We start from the raw sequence: 17,362 nt of genomic DNA, 5'->3' as shown, positions 1-17,362 counted from the left end.
CTAAGAAAGAGATGTCAGCTCCTGGTTTTAAGGCAAGCAAGTCCCGCATCACTGCAATGGTGTGCGCTAATAAAACTGGAACTCATAGGCTACCTTTGCTTATCATTGGGAAATCTAAGAACCCGAGGTGCTTTAAGGGAATTGTAAAATTACCACTCACCTACAAAAGCCAAAAGAACTCGTGGATGGACACAAGCATTTTTGTCGAATGGTATGATACCGTATTTATACCGGAAGTTAAAAAGCAACACATCGCAACTGGGAGCTCTGGAAATGTTTTGCTAATCATCGATAATGCTCCAAGTCATCCTTCCTCGATGGACCTCGATAGAGAAGATGGCAAGTTCAAGGTGGTTTTTTTGCCTCCAAATGTAACCTCAGTTCTCCAACCGATGGACCAAGGGGTAATTGAGAGCTTTAAACGTTATTACAGAAAAGCATTGTTACGGATGGTTCTGCTTGGGCAAGAAGAAGACAAACCCATTCTTCAGCTCTATAAAGCAATAAACATGAAGGATGCTGTTTATATGGCTGCAGAAGCTTGGGACTGCGTCAAGGAGACCACACTGAAGAAAGCTTGGAATAAGCTTTGCCCAACTGAGGCTGCTCCTACACCTGAAGAGCCCCCGACCCAATTTGTGTCAGAACTGGTTGGCCTTATAAACCAATCTCCAGAATTTGAAGATTGCGATCAAGACAATATTCAAGAGTGGCTTGAATGTGATGTAGATGACCCTGGATATGAAGTGATGACGGACGATGAAATCATAGCTCACGTCCAAGAGAACGGCGATGACGATGAAGAAGAGGATTATGACATCGACCTCCCTAATGAAAACGGCCCATCCCACGATGAAGCCTTTCACTGCCTAGAGACTGCAATGCTGTGGTTAGAGCAGCAAGAAGAATGTGATTCTGTTCAATTGCCTAGTGGAACCCAGGTGGAGTGACGCTTAAACAAGCAGCCGGAATCCCTGGTTAGGATTGAAGGGCAACCCTCTTTCCGAAGGGTCTGCTTCGGCAGCCGGCGAGCCTGATGACCTTAAGTCATCCGCCCATGATGTGCTAAAGGTTGATGCGTAAGCTTCGGCCTACATCATGGGGCCCGGGTATGTCCTGAAGGATAGGTACCGGGTAAGCAGTCAGGGGGCTTCGGCTCTCATGACAACAAAATGTAAATGTAAATGTAAATGTCTTTAAAACGACTGCGAGATTTAGCAGCAAAAAAACGAGTGTCTGGACTAAAGCAAAAATCTATTTTGGACTTTTTTTAAATTTCTTTCTGTACACATTCTGATTCTGTAGTCCAGTTCTAAGTACTGTTGTACATGTTTGTTGCTGTATTGTAAAAATAAATCTGGATGTTAATTAATTAAATTTATATTATTGTAAAGTATCCACAGACGTCACTGACGCAAAATCGGCAAATCGCCGCCGGCCGCTATCCCTTCCCGTCATTTCCCGTCAATTCCCGTCATTTCTCGTCAATGACCGATTATCCAAAAAATCAGTTATCCGAACACCCCCAATCCCCAATTAATTCGGATAATCGACGTTCTACTGTATAAACAATATCTTGACTCGACTTTATGGATTTTGAATTCTTTTTAGAGGTGGGCCGATACCGATACTCGATACCAAAATACTCTCGATACCAGCGGTATTGAGGTATTAAAGGAACAAGGAATTAAAATCCCTGAAGGCTTGGGTTTTGTTGCTCCATGACCTATGTAGGGTCACAAATAATCAAACCGAGTATAATAAATTGTATAGCCTATATTTAAATACCAAGAAACAGTATAAGCACTCTGTTAACTTAGCAAAGAAAGTGGCCAATCAAGAATACATAGAGAATGCGGTTAACCCTTGTAAAGCGGCATGGAATATAATCAATTGTAATAGAAACCAGTCATCTTCTTTCAAGTGTTCGGCTAGTCCTGATCTTTTCAATCAACATTTTGTGAACTCTGTGAATCGTATTGTGGCAGATACCCCACCTCAGGTCAATGAAGCAGCTGCACAGGTAGCAGGCCTACTTGTGGAAAGGCCTCAAGATTGGGTCCAATGGAAAAGGGTTACCCCGGATGATATTGTAAATATAGTAAATAGGTTTAAGGCTTCTCCTTGTGTTGATGTATGTGGGATGTCATCCATCTTCCTGAAGACTGTTATACGAGCTATTGCCCGCCCTTTGGCTGTAGTTTTTAACTTGTGTTTGGAACAGGGACATTTTCCCAAGGAACTAAAGATATCACGAACTGTACCTGTGTATAAGAAGGGAGATGCTGAATCATTAAACAGCTATAGGCCTATTAGTGTCATTCCTATACTAGCTAAGGTGCTCGAGACTATCATCAATAGGCAGCTTCTTGATCATTTTGAAACCAACAATCTGCTGAATAACTCACAACATGGCTTTCGTAGGAAACGTTCAACCATCTCTGCCGTGAGGGCTGCTATTGAGACTATTCACAATGCCTTTGAAACCGAAGAGTCCGTACTGTTAACACTATTGGACTTATCTAAAGCATTCGACTGCGTATCGCATGAATTGCTTCTAAGGAAACTCTCCTTGTACGGGTCTGGGGGGGCTGTTCAACGGATGTTTACGTCCTACTTCAGTGGCCGCCAGCAGGTGGTATCAATTCAAGGTGCAAAATCCGGGGTGGCTGCGATTACGAGCGGAGTTCCGCAAGGCTCAACACTTGGACCTAGCCTCTTTATCATCTTAATTAATGATTTCAACCTAGAGAGCTATGATGCCCTATTATATGCAGATGACACTACCATTATTAATCGTGGTAGTAACATGGCCAATTTAACAACGGGGTCGAATTTCTGCCTAGGGGAGGCTAAGGAGTGGTTTAGGCTAAACGGACTGCAGTTAAATGAGGGGAAAACTCAGCAGCTGCTCTGCAGCTTGTGGACCCGCCCTGAAGCCAGGTTGGATGGGCCTAGTGTGAGTGCAGTCAAACTGTAAGGTGTTACCATTGATGAGAAACTTACCTGGAACCAGCATATTGATGTAATTTGCAAAAAGTTATCTCGAGTTAATTGTCTTTTAAGGAAACTAAAATCCCAGGTGACGTCTGACTATCTTAAACTAGCCTATTTTGGTTTGTTTCATTGCCATTTAAGCTATGGCTTGGTCTTATGGGGCCATGCTCCGAACACTACTAGAGCTCTGATTATGCAGAAGACTGCTGTTAGAATTTTATCTTCGAGTGGTAGACGAGATCATGCCAGACCACTTTTTGAACAGCTCGGCATTCTCACGATACATAGCCAATACATTCTAGACTGCCTCCTTCTCTTGAAAACTGACCCTAGGCTCCCTCATATTACACGAGACCAACTCCACAATTACAACCTGCGCTCTGCAAGGAATGTGGATGTCCCGAGGTGTAGGTTATCAAAGACCAAGGACTGCTTTCCAGTGTTAGCACACAAGCTCTACAATAGACTGCCCCTTCACATTAAAGAACTCCTTCTTGAACCTTTTAAAACCAAACTAAAACAATGGCTGAGTAGGAAGTGTTTTTATTCCATTGAGGAATACTTTACTACTGCAATGGACTTTTGAGTTGAATCCGGCCGCCATGTAGTGTAAATACTGTAAATATTAGTTTATTTTTTATTAATTCTTAAAAGTAAATTTTATTTGACAAGATCAATCCAGACATCTGGTCAACGATCGCCAGTTGGTAATGGTAATGGTAATGGTATTGTCGATACTCGATACTTGCCTGTTTTGGGTTTGATACCGATACTGACACTGAACCACTGAATGCTATGAATCGGTGCGGATTAAGTCAGTTCAGAGCGGGTAAATTGCCGTTGCCGTTACGAATCCTAGCTGTTTTGTTTGTCTACTTAGTTAAATACACTCGCAACTCGAGTCGAGTAGTAGAGGTTAAGCTGATTTCGTTGATATTTGACAAGTAAATAACAAGAAAGGAAAATGTTTGAGTTTTATTTAATCCCTCAACCACTTTCAATATTGACATACTAGGCCAAATAATAATAATCGCCAACCTAGACATCACTTGCGTCATCCATTTAACTGACAGCGACAGCTGACACTGGGTGATAGTGATAGGTAGTGGTGTCTGGTGTGCAGTGAGTGCGATGCATTGAAATTTCAATTCGATGCATCGAACCCCGATTCGATCCAGTATGCATCGATTTGGTCACGATGCAGTTCTAAAAAGGGATGTGCCGATTATCGTCATCGATACCACCATCCATTGGTTACCACTTGGACATTGGTATCGGTACCAAGATTTTATTTCCAAAAGTCGATTCCGATGACACCGACACCCGACAGGGATAAATATTTTATTTCAACATTTATTTACTTTATAGCTACAGTATTAGTTTTGTAATCTCGGTTAACAATTTTCATAGCCAACTTAGAAACTATCTAGTTCAAAACAGCGACGGTGCCGGTGACATTGTTTAGCTTCAGCTCATTGCACAACACAATCTACATTTCAAGATGTCAGAATCAACTCATGAGACAACCGGCGCGCGAATGTCCTGCCAACACGAAATTAATTATACTAAACAATGTCTGTATCAATAAGTCAGACATTTAGATGTATTATTTTTATTTTTAGTACAAAATAAATAATCTAAACACGTCGAAATGTTTGAAATCTGGTTGACACCCTGTGATACCAAAGTCCAAGTATCAGTGGTATCAAAAATTCGTATCAAGAATCGACAAATCCCTCATTTTAAAATTAGTTACTATTTAATTTGATTAATAATATACAAATAATGTTAGTTATATATAGTTAATAATAGATAAATAATGTATTTGTTTAAGTTTTTAAAGCTCAAGACTAGTTAATGAATTGCTCTGTTTCCCAAAGATTTGTCCTGTGCACTCGAGAAATGATTCAAGAGTCTGCTGGGCTTTCATCAAGGATGAGGCTGACTTTAACACCTTGGTCAACCATCTTAACAAGCGAGGAGTGAGAGAGAATGCTCTACAAGCAGCCCTGGAGGACGACAGGGAGAAGATCCTGCAGAGCATCAGCAGGTGTCCCATGTCTAAACTGAATCCAGCACTGGTAATATATACTGTAGTTCTAAACTCAGCTCAGAGTGACCTTTCGTCCAGGATATTTAACTAAAGCCCAACTACCCATGAAATATTATGAGCCCTTATACCACCTATTGGTAAATATGCCTACATACTGTGACTACACAGTTGTTGATAATAATATATTTCATCACTAGGGCCTAAAGTGACTCTTTTCGACCTGATGTCAGTGTAAAAGACACTTTTTGCCCGTGTGATGAACTATATTTTTTCTCATATTGCATCATTATTTGAACAAATTATGTTACAAAACTAAATAGTTTTCACTTAAAGTAACCTCAAAAAACTACTTCTAACATGTTTCAATTTAATTTGATAATGGAAAGAAGCAGCTGTTTAGTAAGTGTTTCATTCGTTTCGTCGATTGTGTTAGTACATTATACTATCAATATGTCAAACTATTTACAATAAGGCAACAATAAATTATAATCGATAGATACTTTTGTTACATGCGATTGTTTACAGTCAAAATGTACAACTGAGTTGACATCAGCTGATTTTTACTCCCTAGGGGCTAAAAAAGATTTTTACTCCCTAGGGGCTAAAAAAGATTTTTACTCCCTAGAGAGAAAAAAGACCACTTTAGACCTGCAACGCATATGCATTACAAAACTGGCGTTTGCACATCCTGCTATTACAGGGATAAAAACGTGTGTTGCTTTCAGCAGGGCTGTGTGTTGGTCGGGTCAGAAAATTTTGGGTGGACTGAATCTGTTGGTGGTTGTCTGAAAATAACGTTTGAGGGATCTTAAAAAATTCTGTGTGTTGCTAGCCTAGTGGTTAGCGTCTCGGACTTCGATGCGGAAGGGATGGGTTCAATCACCGGCACATCCACAAAACTTAAATGGGTTTCGACCACTTTCCCTTAAAAAATGTTTGACTTCATTACAAAAAAGCCACTGGCGTAGATACGAGAAAAAAAAAAAAAAATGATGGTGTGATTGGAGTTTTTGAAGATCTTGAAGCCCTCCTTTAAAATGTCATTCAACAAATTTAGTCATTGGTTGTGGTCTGTGATGAGTGCAATATTTTTGGTATTTTGTTTTTCATTCTTTGGTTCAATCAAATACATAACAACTGTATTAATAATTGAAACAATATTTTCAAATACTAACACTGTAATAATTCATTTCGTGAACATATTAGGATAAACATTATGAAGCAGCTGATATTATACAATTAAATAATCAGCTACATAAAAACAATATGAATAGTTATTTGTGCAACTAGTGAGCAAAGGGAGCAATTGACTCACTCGAGAGAAATACTTACTCACGAGCCGTAGGCGAGTGAGGAATGGTTTCTCGAGTGAGGCAATTGCACTTTGCACTTGAGTTGCACCTTATATTTTTCCTACAGTTACCATAAAACAAATAAATTGGTAAAGAAACGTTACATATTTTTACACAGAAGTAAACTTTTAATATTACATTTAATGATACAACAATACAACAGCTGACCAGCTGATTTACAGCCAGTGCTGCCAACGTATTTCGCGCGCGTACGACCTTTTCTGCATGTTACGCGCTCACTATTTCGTGCCTTCGCGTTGCAAATCTGGAGTGAGTGAGACAATATTAACATTGTCTCACTGATGAGCGAATTGGCCACTTTGCTTTCTCAAATCAGTGAGAGAACATGTACATTGTTAGGTAACTGTAGGAAAAAGATATTTTATATTTGTGTCAAATGGAATGATAGCACAATATAAAATCCTCAACAGTAACATTTCATTCTTAAACTTTTTAATTAACAAATCGACTGGGGAAGATTAGAAATTTCATTTATGATTTTTGTTTGATAGTGCCCTGTGGATGAAAGCCGAAAGAGTGCCAGAAATAATCCAAGGTATGATAATGCAAATCTCAACTTCCCTCCTGGCACCGCCTCAGAAGAGATCTTAGAATCAATACTCAGAGATCTCATCTTGGAAACTGAAGAAAAGATTAATAATGGATGTTTGGGAGCCTTAAAGGTAAGGCTAAGTCAAACACCCGCAACACAACCCCATCGTATGAACTTGTTACTAAATTTATCCAATTAGAATATTTGAGCTAATTTCTTTACTGGCCCCTCGGTGTTTTAGTAATAAACTTTTGAATGTAAACCATTTTTAAAACAGTACTTGTGTTGGTATAAGAAATCAATACAAAATTTATTGATTCTCGATAACGATACATGAAATATATATTCTCGATACCGATACCATTTATTGTATAAATTGGACCAAATATTCTATATGGAGTGGTTTTACTACATTAACCCCTGTCTGTATCTACCAACACAAAGTAATTTGGGGTGTTTATGAAGTAAAGAACAACTTAAAGCAGCAATGAAGAATTCTAACTGGCCAATTCAAATTCAAACATTTCCAAACACATTAAATAAATACTAGAGGTGTGCGGATATCCGAAAAATCGGGTCGGATTTGGTTCGGTTCGGATACGCCCAAATTTGATATCCGACACTATCCGTTATACATCCGACTTTTTCGGATAGACAATATATTTTGACGTTTTGGACAGAAAACTAAATCTTCATAACCATCATTAGTTTCCCAAGACAAAATTACAGCATTACGTTTCCAACGACGTAACAGCAAACGACAAAGAAGCCGTATGATGCAATACCGATGTCTAGTTTAGTCGTTATCGGCTGTTTTGCTTTAACGAACAGACATAAAGCAGAAAAGAACTACCATGGTCAACTCGTGCTTGTCTCCTGATACTAGGGGCGCTATGCGTAATACTTTTTTTTACAGTACTAGTTTCAAGTATAAAAATCTAGCCTACTTCTTTGCTGTTACGTAAACAATAGATTTAATGTTTCCCAAAAAAAGTCAGAATAGAAACAATAGAAAGGCAACACAATAGAAGGGTGGGAGGGGTTGGGCAATGACCTCGAAAGGAGCCCGGGTAGCAACAATCATTCGAGTAGGCCGTGGGGGGGAAGGGGTGAGTACGACCTTGAAGCTATATATAGACTTGCACTACTTCCCTAAACCTAAAGTACTGGCGAGTGGAATTCCAATCACAGGACAAGATACATAGTTTTTCGGGTATTCATTGCCCGGTTGTTTGACTTTGGATTGTCTTATTGTGTAGAAACTTTGAATAATCAAAAATAAAATTAGAACTAACCACGATTATTTAGCATTGATTGTGTATATTAATAATGTATACTAGTGTACATGTTGCTTGAAATCGAGCAATTGCAAAGAAGTATGATTTTTATCTCTATTTCTCCTACTTGGTAGCGATCTATGACTTTCCAATGTTTCCATGGTTAACAAATCGGTTCTTTCAATGATTGCTCAAGAAATACAGTACTATGTCAACTAATTTTTCTTATTTGGTAAAATATATAAAATTGTCCAGGCTTTCTCGATTTTTAGCGAATTTCCCATATAGGGAATAAGCTATTACCGTAGTACTCATGGTAAGACCTGGACGCAGGACCGATTTTTTTTTCGTTTTGAGGTCCCTAGAGGCCTATATATATAAATTCATATATATATATATATATATTTATTTATATATATATTTATATATATATATATATGTGTGTCCGTTAGCATGATAACTCAAGCAAAAATGGTCCGATTTTGATGAAATTTGGTACAAACGTGTAAACCTACGTTTATTCGAACGAGTTCGCGATCCAGCATGATCGGACCATTGGAACGGGGGTTTACGGGGGGTTTTATGGGGTAAAAATAGGTTTTTCCCATTTTTGACCCAAAAAACATAAAATAAAGCAATTTATTTCCAAACCATTTTGTAGATCTTAAAAAAAAAATAATTTAGTATATTGAAGCGTTATTATGCGCCTAATGGTTACGGAGAAAATTCCAAAAAATTGTAAATTAAAAATTTCCATGTTATTCTTATGGAGAATAAGTAAACTGTTGTAGTTTGCTTGTTTATGAACATATTTTGATCAAATTTGGAAAATGTTTTTATTTCTTACTAACTATTAACATTTTACAAAAAAAAAAAAAAAAAAACAGTTTTACCCTCCCTTATGCAGCAAACCTAAGTACTTGGTAAACTAATCCTATACTCTAATACGAGCAATGTTTGCTTGTATGTATGTATGTATGTATGTATGCTTGCTTGCACAAAGATCTCGAAAACGGTTCCGACGATTTTCTTCAAATGTTGTAAATAGTTTAATTCTGGCCTAAAAACGAGTTTACTGCAGTTAGAACTGCCAACAAAAATCTAATTACGTAGAAAAATGAAACTGAAAATCACATTTTTTTAACATTAGTCTTATGGGTTGCTAGGTAACCTTGTTGGCTGAATTAAATAACAAGGAAAAAGTAAACAAAAGACTTGAAGTTGTAGCATGTGTTCATAATAAGCCAACTACCCACAGTATACTAGCAAATTACAAATACAGTACAAAAGGAAAAACACCATTTAGCAAAGATTATACTGAAGATTACTCGATACATTGTCTATGATTGTAGTCAAGGGTAGCAGTGAGAAGTCTGGGATCTGTTTATGACGATTAGATAAGGGTATGGGCAATCCTAAAATGCTATGGGAAGGGAGGGAAACAGGTCCGTGACGTAGGAAGTGGTGAAGGAAATAGTCAAGGCGAGTAGTCCGGAGCGTGGGAACTGTTCATGACGATTAGATAAGGGTATGGGCAATCCTAAAATGCTATGGGAAGGGAGGGAAACAGGTCCGTGACGAGGGAAGGTGTTAAGGAAGTCAAGGCGAGCTGTCCGGAGTGTGGGAACTGTTCATGATGATTGGATAAGGGTATGGGCAATCCTAAAATGCTATGGGAATGGAGGGAAACAGGTCCGTGACGTAGGAAGTGATGAAGGAAGTAGTAAAGGCGACCAGTCCGGAGTGTGGGGACTGTTTATTACGATAAGATCAGGGTATCTGCAATCCTAAAATGCTATGGGAAGGGAGGGAAACAGATCCGCGACGTAGGAAGTGGTGAAGGAAGTAGTCAAGGCGAGTAGTCCGGAGTGTGGGAACTGTTTATGACGATTAGATTAAGGTATCAGCAATCCTAAAATGCTATGGGAAGGAAGGAAAACAGGTCCGCGACGTAGGAAGGTGTTGAGGAAGTAGTCAAGGCGAGCTGTCCGGAGTGTGGGAACTGTTTATGACGATTAGATAAAGGTATGGGCAATCCTAAAATGCTATGGGAAGGGAGGGAAACAGGTCCGTGACGTAGGACGTGGTGAAGGAAGTAGTCAAGGCGAGCTGTCCGGAGTGTGGGAACTGTTTATGACGATTAGATTAAGGTTTCTACAATCCTAAAATGCTATGGGAAGGGAGGAAAACAGGTCCGCGACGTAGGAAGTGGTGAAGGAAGTAGTCAAGGCGAGTAGTCCGGAGCGTGGGAACTGTTTATGACGATTAGATAAGGGTATGGGCAATCCTAAAATGCTATGGGAAGGGAGGGAAACAGGTCCGTGACGAAGGAAGTGGTAAAGGAAGTAGTCAAGGTGAGTTGTCTGGAGCGTGGGAACTGTTTATGATGATTGGATTAAGGTATTTGCAATCCAAAAATGCTATGGAAAGGGAGGAAAACAGGTCCGCGACGTAGGAAGTGGTGAAGGAAGTAGTCAAGGCGAGTAGCCGGAGTGTTGGAACTGTTTATGATGATTAGATTAAAGTATTTGCAATCCAAAAATGCTATGGAAAGGGAGGAAAACAGGTCCGCGACGTAGGAAGTGGTGAAGGAAGTAGTCAAGGCGAGTAGTCCGGAGTGTGGGAACTGTTTATGCGATTAGATTAAGGTTTCTACAGTCCTAAAATGCTATGGGAGGGAGGAAAACGGGTCCGCGACGTAGGAAGTGGTGAAGGATGTAGTCAAAGGCGAGCTGTCCGGAGTGTGGGAACTGTTTATGACGATTAGATTAAGGTATCTATAATCCTAAAATGCTATGGGAAGGGAGGAAAACAGGTCCGCGACGTAGGAAGTGGCGAAGGAAGTAGTCAAGGCGAGCTGTCCGTAGTGTGGGAACTGTTTATGACGATTAGATTAAGGTATCTGCAATTCTGAAATGCTATGGGAAGGGAGGGAAACAGGTCAATGACGTAGGAAATGGTGTAGGACGTAGTAAAGACGAGCTGTCCGGAGTGTGGGAACTGTTAATAACGATTAGATTAATTTATCTACAATCCTAAAGTGCTATGGAAATGGAGGGAAACAGGTCCATGACGTAGGAAATGGTGTAGGACGTAGTAAAGGCAAGCCGTGTGGAGTTTGGGAATGGATCTATGTGTCTCCAATACAGTACTAAGACTGCTTTCAGAGTGGACTAATGATTTCCCCCGAGTAAAGCTCGGTCCCCAGGTACTTCTATTTAAATCGGGAATAAATGTTATATTTTTAAGTAGACATTTCAGTGTAAATCAAATCAGTCAAATGGAAATTTGCTTAGTCTGCAGGTTTGCTGCGGCGGGGGTATTTACATTGTAATATGTACGAATGTAAATTGAAATAGTAAATATTTAATTTCAACAAAATTAGTAAATTTACCGAATGAGTTTCATTGAATTGAAAAATAAATAACAGCAATTAAATTATACAGCTGATCAAAATGTAAACAATTATGTTCTTCATAATGATAACATGGGAACTTTAAAAGCCACTGGGGCAGATCCCAAGGGACTTTTTCACAAATGTAAGGTCAGTTTGCAAATCTACGCGACACGCTCTTTCCAATGAGACGTCAATGGATAAAATAGGTTAAGAAATGGCGGAGGAGTTCAACCGACAAAGTTTCATGTAGCGTATTAATTATATAGATAATGATTAATGATAGGGACCAGGGGAAATATACAAACTTTTGTCATGATTTGAATTTCAACATCAAAATACAATATTGCACAATCATTATATTTTAGGTCATTGACCTTTATTATGCATCCGGTATTGCTGTTTCAGAAGAGAAGCACGTTGATAAAATGATAAATTATAAATCGATAGCCTATTCCCATGGTTAAAAAGATTTATTTTATAAACCTATAAAAAAAATCATAAAATCTTACATAAAGATATAACAGCAATTGTTAAAAGGGTATAAAGATAACAACCATTATACTTTCTCTTTGTTCTTCTATTTCTTAGGTTTCCCTTCATCACGCATTCAACAAGTTGCCTAGTTGCCATGGTTACTAATCACCCATGTCATTATCAGCTTTTGTGACATAGCGCACAGCAGGGGGTAAAACTTGACGAAAATCTGTTAATTTTTACTTATTATTTAATTACCAATGTACTTTATTGGTACTATATTAATAAATTGGCCGATTTTTGTCAAATTTTACACCAAATTTATTGAAATTTCAAGGTGAATATCAATAAAACAATTATTACCAAATATTTTTATTCATTTAAAAGATTGATTTGTGGTATTGGGTTCCCCACTGAGTGCAGCCAAGCGGCACTAATGAGGGGGTTGAACCGCCTTGGGGGTGGACAATAGACGGCTTATCAGACCAGACCCTCCCCAGTGATCTGGAGAAAGCTTGTAAAAAAACTATTGCACAAGCATGACTTGACATTGGGCTGCTTCAACTTTAATTTTTTCAAATGAACTGTGATGTTTCAAAATCAAAAACAATAATTTGGGACCATACTTCATAACCATAATGGACTGCAATAATTGTTGAATATACAATTGATTTTTAACAAACTAAGATTATACTATTCAAATACAATTTTAAAAATTATCTTGATATTTTACTTGGGGTAATGAAGTTATGTAGGCTAGTGTAATTCTCTGTTCATCAAGGTTCTACTGAATTATGTTTGGCAGTGAATAAGTGTAGAATGAAATTTATAAATTCAAGGGTAGACACCTTTTACAGAGTTATAAAGCCTAATTGCCCTAATTAACTTGCCACTACATCAAATCTAGAGCCCAGCTTAGTGCATTAGTGATGTTTTCTAAACTTGGCAAACCCGCAGAATGCCACTTAAGGCCAATAATCCGTTCCAAAAACGTTAGGAAATACAATGTGAAAATAAACTTGAGATAGAACTCCTTGTCTTGCGAGAACCAGCAAACAACATAAAACATAACCTCAAGTAAACAAGCCCAAACGTTTGACATCAGTCCCGCTGAGCTAAAGTGTTGTGGGAAGATTTCAGCTGCTAGTGTACCGTACTTAATTCAAGCAACCAACTTTTGAAAATAGATGTTGTGAATTGTGATTTTCAAGAGAGAAAAAACTGTGGACGTGGCTAATTTAAATTCTATAATTCGAAATCGTCATTTAAGTTTATTTACACAGCTTTACAGTGTTTTATAGGTTAAAAATGCATATGCAGCTTATTATTAGCCGCGCCAAACTATCCGACTCCGAAAATATCCGAATCCGAACCTCCCAATAAGATTCGATCCGAAATTAAATTTCACTATCGGCACACCTCTAATAAATACCATATCAAAAGTAAATGAAGCTCTTACAAACAAGTATTAAAAAAAGAAAATTTTGTTACAACTAGAGGAGTGTGCAAGGAGATTTTCAATCGAGTCACCTCAAGGTAATAGCATGATCAACTCCCGCAATGCGTAGACATCTTTACTGTCTTCTGTGGTTGTGGTAAAATCCTGAATAGAATATCTCTCAGTGGTAACAGAAACATGACCATCTTCTCCCACAATCTCAGGATCATACCCCATCTCAACTACGGTGTCAGATTATGGGAAAATTCAGCTGCGGCCAAAACCGCCTTTGTTAGGCAAAAAAAGGTTATAAGAGCAATGTTTGGTTTAGATGCAGATGCCTCATGCCGTAACCTTTTCCCTAGTCTTGGTATACTTACTCTCCCTAGTTTATCTTTCACAATCTTTGTTTTGTTAAGAAGAATATTGAAAAGTTTAATACAATCTCTTCTGTCCATTCCTATAACACAAGGCAAAGAGACCACATAGCTAGGCCTAGTATTAGATTGCAAAAATATTTCAATAGACATAGTTACCATCAGATTTTATTTTACAACAAATTGCCTTTAGATAAATGTTACCATTTAAGAAATTTTGTACCACTGTTTGTAAGTTGCTTAAAGATAAGGCATTTTTTTCAACTGATTAATTTTTAAATCATGTATTGTAATGCTGATTTAATTTGACTTAAATCAAAAAATGATAAATAAAATAAAAAATGATATGTTGACGAAGCCTTTCGTAACTGTGTAATCTAATCGCAAATAAATTCTTGAGTCTTGATTCATCACAGTCTTCCACGATTACTACAAAATCCTGGATATCTCCTGCGGTCGGCAATAAGTAAAAAATAAACTGGGCAATCTCTGCAACAAAAAAATTGAAAAACTGATCTTTTAAACTATAGACAACGTCTCAGTGTTTTTATATGAAGTTGTTGACATAATTCTATTTACAGGTTAAGGACAGAGAAGCGTGGAGGGAAGCAATTGTAAATAAAGCATACGATCAACAATGTGACAAACTTACGTGGGGAGGCAACAGCAAAAACACTGTAAGATATTCATTGGGGAGTAATTTGTACGTTTGAATTTATATATATAATTCTCTCAAGTAACTTTTTGTTTTGTAGTTAGGTTATAGATACAGTACCTTTCTAAGACATAAATTTTGATTATTTTAATTCTTTACTAAATTTCATTGAGATGCAAGTTTTTATGTCCAGTCCAGATAAAATTACCAAAATATTATATAGCCTATTTACTGAAATACTATAACACACAAAAACTATTTTATTTAACAAGGTTCCAAAATAGTCTTGACCGGGTACTATTTTTATTTCTTTTTGAAGTCATCTTTAGTGAAAGGAATCAACACAAATGCTGGTACAAAAAAAGAGTTTTATCAATAGATTTTGTTTCCAGGTCCTAGTTTCCATATGCTATTATTACATGTTTCAGTAAGTAATATTGATATTCACATTTTTGAGGTAGTTTTTACCTAGTTATGTATGTAAAGGTTGAACTGATGAATGGCAAGGCAGTGGAGGAAGATGAGACGAGTAGGCCTTCCACTCCCAGTTCTGAGGCCAGCTTCAGAGACCTTGTGATGGACACCAACGTGGAGCAGAGGACAAGAGTAAAGGAACTGGCATGTGCTGTCCTACAGCTGGAGCAGAGTGTGGATCCTAAGTACCTCAAGAGACCCCTCGGTAAGTTGAAGCTCTCCTTCCCTCTAACATGTTTGCGAATTACAACTAGGCTTTCTTAGAAGAAGACAACATACAAGTTTGTTCAGGCTAGTAGATATGTATGTAGCACTCACTGTTGCTGATTGGGTTTTGCGGGTCGGGTCAAAAGTTGGCCCGAGGTTTCGGTATGAGCCGGAAATAATTTTGAGCCGAGCTTTTATTTTTGTGATTAAGCCTCTGTGAAGAATCGCATTTAAAAATGTACAATTTTGTCGTAGTTGCGGGTGACATACACAGTTTAAACACGATCGTGGAAGACATTCTCAATTACGCCGAAATCGCAGATGATGTTTACAATTTTTCTGTGCTTTTGAAAAATGTTAAGGATTTTGCCTTGACGGTGGATCTTGTTCTCTATGTCGCCTTGTCCGCAGAATTTGCCGTATCCACAAGGCGCAAATGATGTTCTCGATCATACCAGACTATGGAATATGTTCACGATTTCACCAAGATATAGTGGAAAGCAAGAACAAGCTTGTATAAACGTATTGTAGTAGGCTAACTCAATTAATTAATACAGGGTGTCCACCAACCTGGAAAACCGCAAATGATGCGTGAATTTCATATTTTACCGGGAATTTTCAATTTGCCGCCATCTCGCATGAAGATGACATTTCCGTGACCGCAGGAGACGATGATTGATTGATTGATTATGTAGGGGCGGACCTTGTCCTGTTGCACATCAGCCACTGATGGGCTTTTTGCGCTCCCCACATGGTACTTTAGAGTCCGTCAAACCTGAGTTGCATAATGAACTTCAGCATCCTGTCTATGAGCTCCTCCTGAGGAAGGTGTCTGCCCCTTGTCACTGCACCAAGAGTACTGCAGTCGTAGAGTATGTGATCAGCAGTCTCCTCTGATTGCCCACATTTCCTACACGCAGAGTCTCCATTGTGGATCCTCAAGAAATGCAGGTGCAATTTCAGGAAGCCATGGCCAGTGACCATTTCTGTGATCTGTCTGAGTTGCCTCCTGTCTAAACGAAGAGCATTGGAGGCGACCGTCTGGGAAGGGGAGAAGAGGGTGAGCTAACTTACCCTGTGGTACTGAAGCCTAACCCATCTTTTCCTGTGTTCCTCCTGAGCCCATGACATGACTGAGTGACATGCATGCCCACGAGAGATTCCACAGAAAGGCTGTGGTCCCACAAAGTCTGAGGCTGACGCGACATTTGCTAGCCTGTCAGCCACCTCGTTCCCTTCTATCCCTGAGAGCCCAGGAACCCAATAAAATGTAACCTTGTTGCGCCTGTCCAGGTCGCATACTGCAGAGAGGCAGTCCCAGACCACCTTGGAATTAAATTCGTAGGAGTTAAGCACTTTGAAGGCAGCCTGGCTGCCTGTAAGGCTGCCTGTAAAAATGGAAATGTTGATGTCCCTGAAGCCTAGCCTCAGGTTTTCCCTAGAACATTCCATTATCACAGTCATTTAGTTTTGGCTTTGAAACTGTCAGATATTGTAGTTGCGAAGGTTTATATGTATTCCTATACGGTAATAGTTTTGCCAGCATATCTGGAAAAATGCACACTAAATATGCAAACCAACTCTTGTTCTGAATATAAGGTTTCAACTTACCACAAGATTCCCGTACGTAGAACGGGCAAGCAGCTAGTCTTTCTTTAAATTAATTCAATAACAACACTTAGAAGGGTTTAAAACTAGAGATGGGCCGATACCAAAAATTGTCGATACCGATACTGATACCACCAAAGTACTCTCGATACCTATCGATACCGATACTTCCGATACCTATCTTTTTGCACAGTTTCTTCCACTAATAATATTATAAACTGTTATACCATAAAAAAACACAATATATATTTTGGTGTTAAAAGTTTATTATTAATTGCAAAAAACAATTGCAAAAATATGGAACTAAGTGTTTATTTTAAAATAGGCCTACTGTAAATGTTTGAATTTGACTAAAGCATGAGATTTAATAAAGTTTCCTCTAATTTATAAATAGGCTTATATAAGTATTTATCTGTCATTTGTTAGTTTTTGTATTTATTTGAAATTGCATCAACTGTCTTGGTTAACTCATTAAGCTATAAATTTTAAAAAAAATTACA

General features: G+C 38.4%; 1 protein-coding gene across 1 annotated transcript in view; it reads left to right on the top strand.

The window, feature by feature from the left end:
* Window positions 1-17,362, top strand: part of LOC128983124 (bromodomain adjacent to zinc finger domain protein 1A) — a 218,572-nt gene that overhangs the window by 116,243 nt on the left and 84,967 nt on the right. The window contains exons 15-18 of the mRNA XM_054402292.1: window positions 4,878-5,078; window positions 6,915-7,085; window positions 14,500-14,595; window positions 15,060-15,252. Of these exons, the coding sequence (XP_054258267.1) occupies window positions 4,878-5,078; window positions 6,915-7,085; window positions 14,500-14,595; window positions 15,060-15,252 (661 nt within the window). The remainder of the gene's footprint in view (window positions 1-4,877; window positions 5,079-6,914; window positions 7,086-14,499; window positions 14,596-15,059; window positions 15,253-17,362) is intronic.

Source organism: Macrosteles quadrilineatus, unplaced genomic scaffold, assembly GCF_028750875.1.
Source record: "Macrosteles quadrilineatus isolate MER2022 unplaced genomic scaffold, UCM_ALF_1.0 Scaffold_1__1_contigs__length_201487025, whole genome shotgun sequence".
NCBI classification, from domain to species: Eukaryota; Metazoa; Arthropoda; class Insecta; order Hemiptera; family Cicadellidae; genus Macrosteles; species Macrosteles quadrilineatus.
This window is presented reverse-complemented; position numbering and strand designations above follow the sequence as displayed.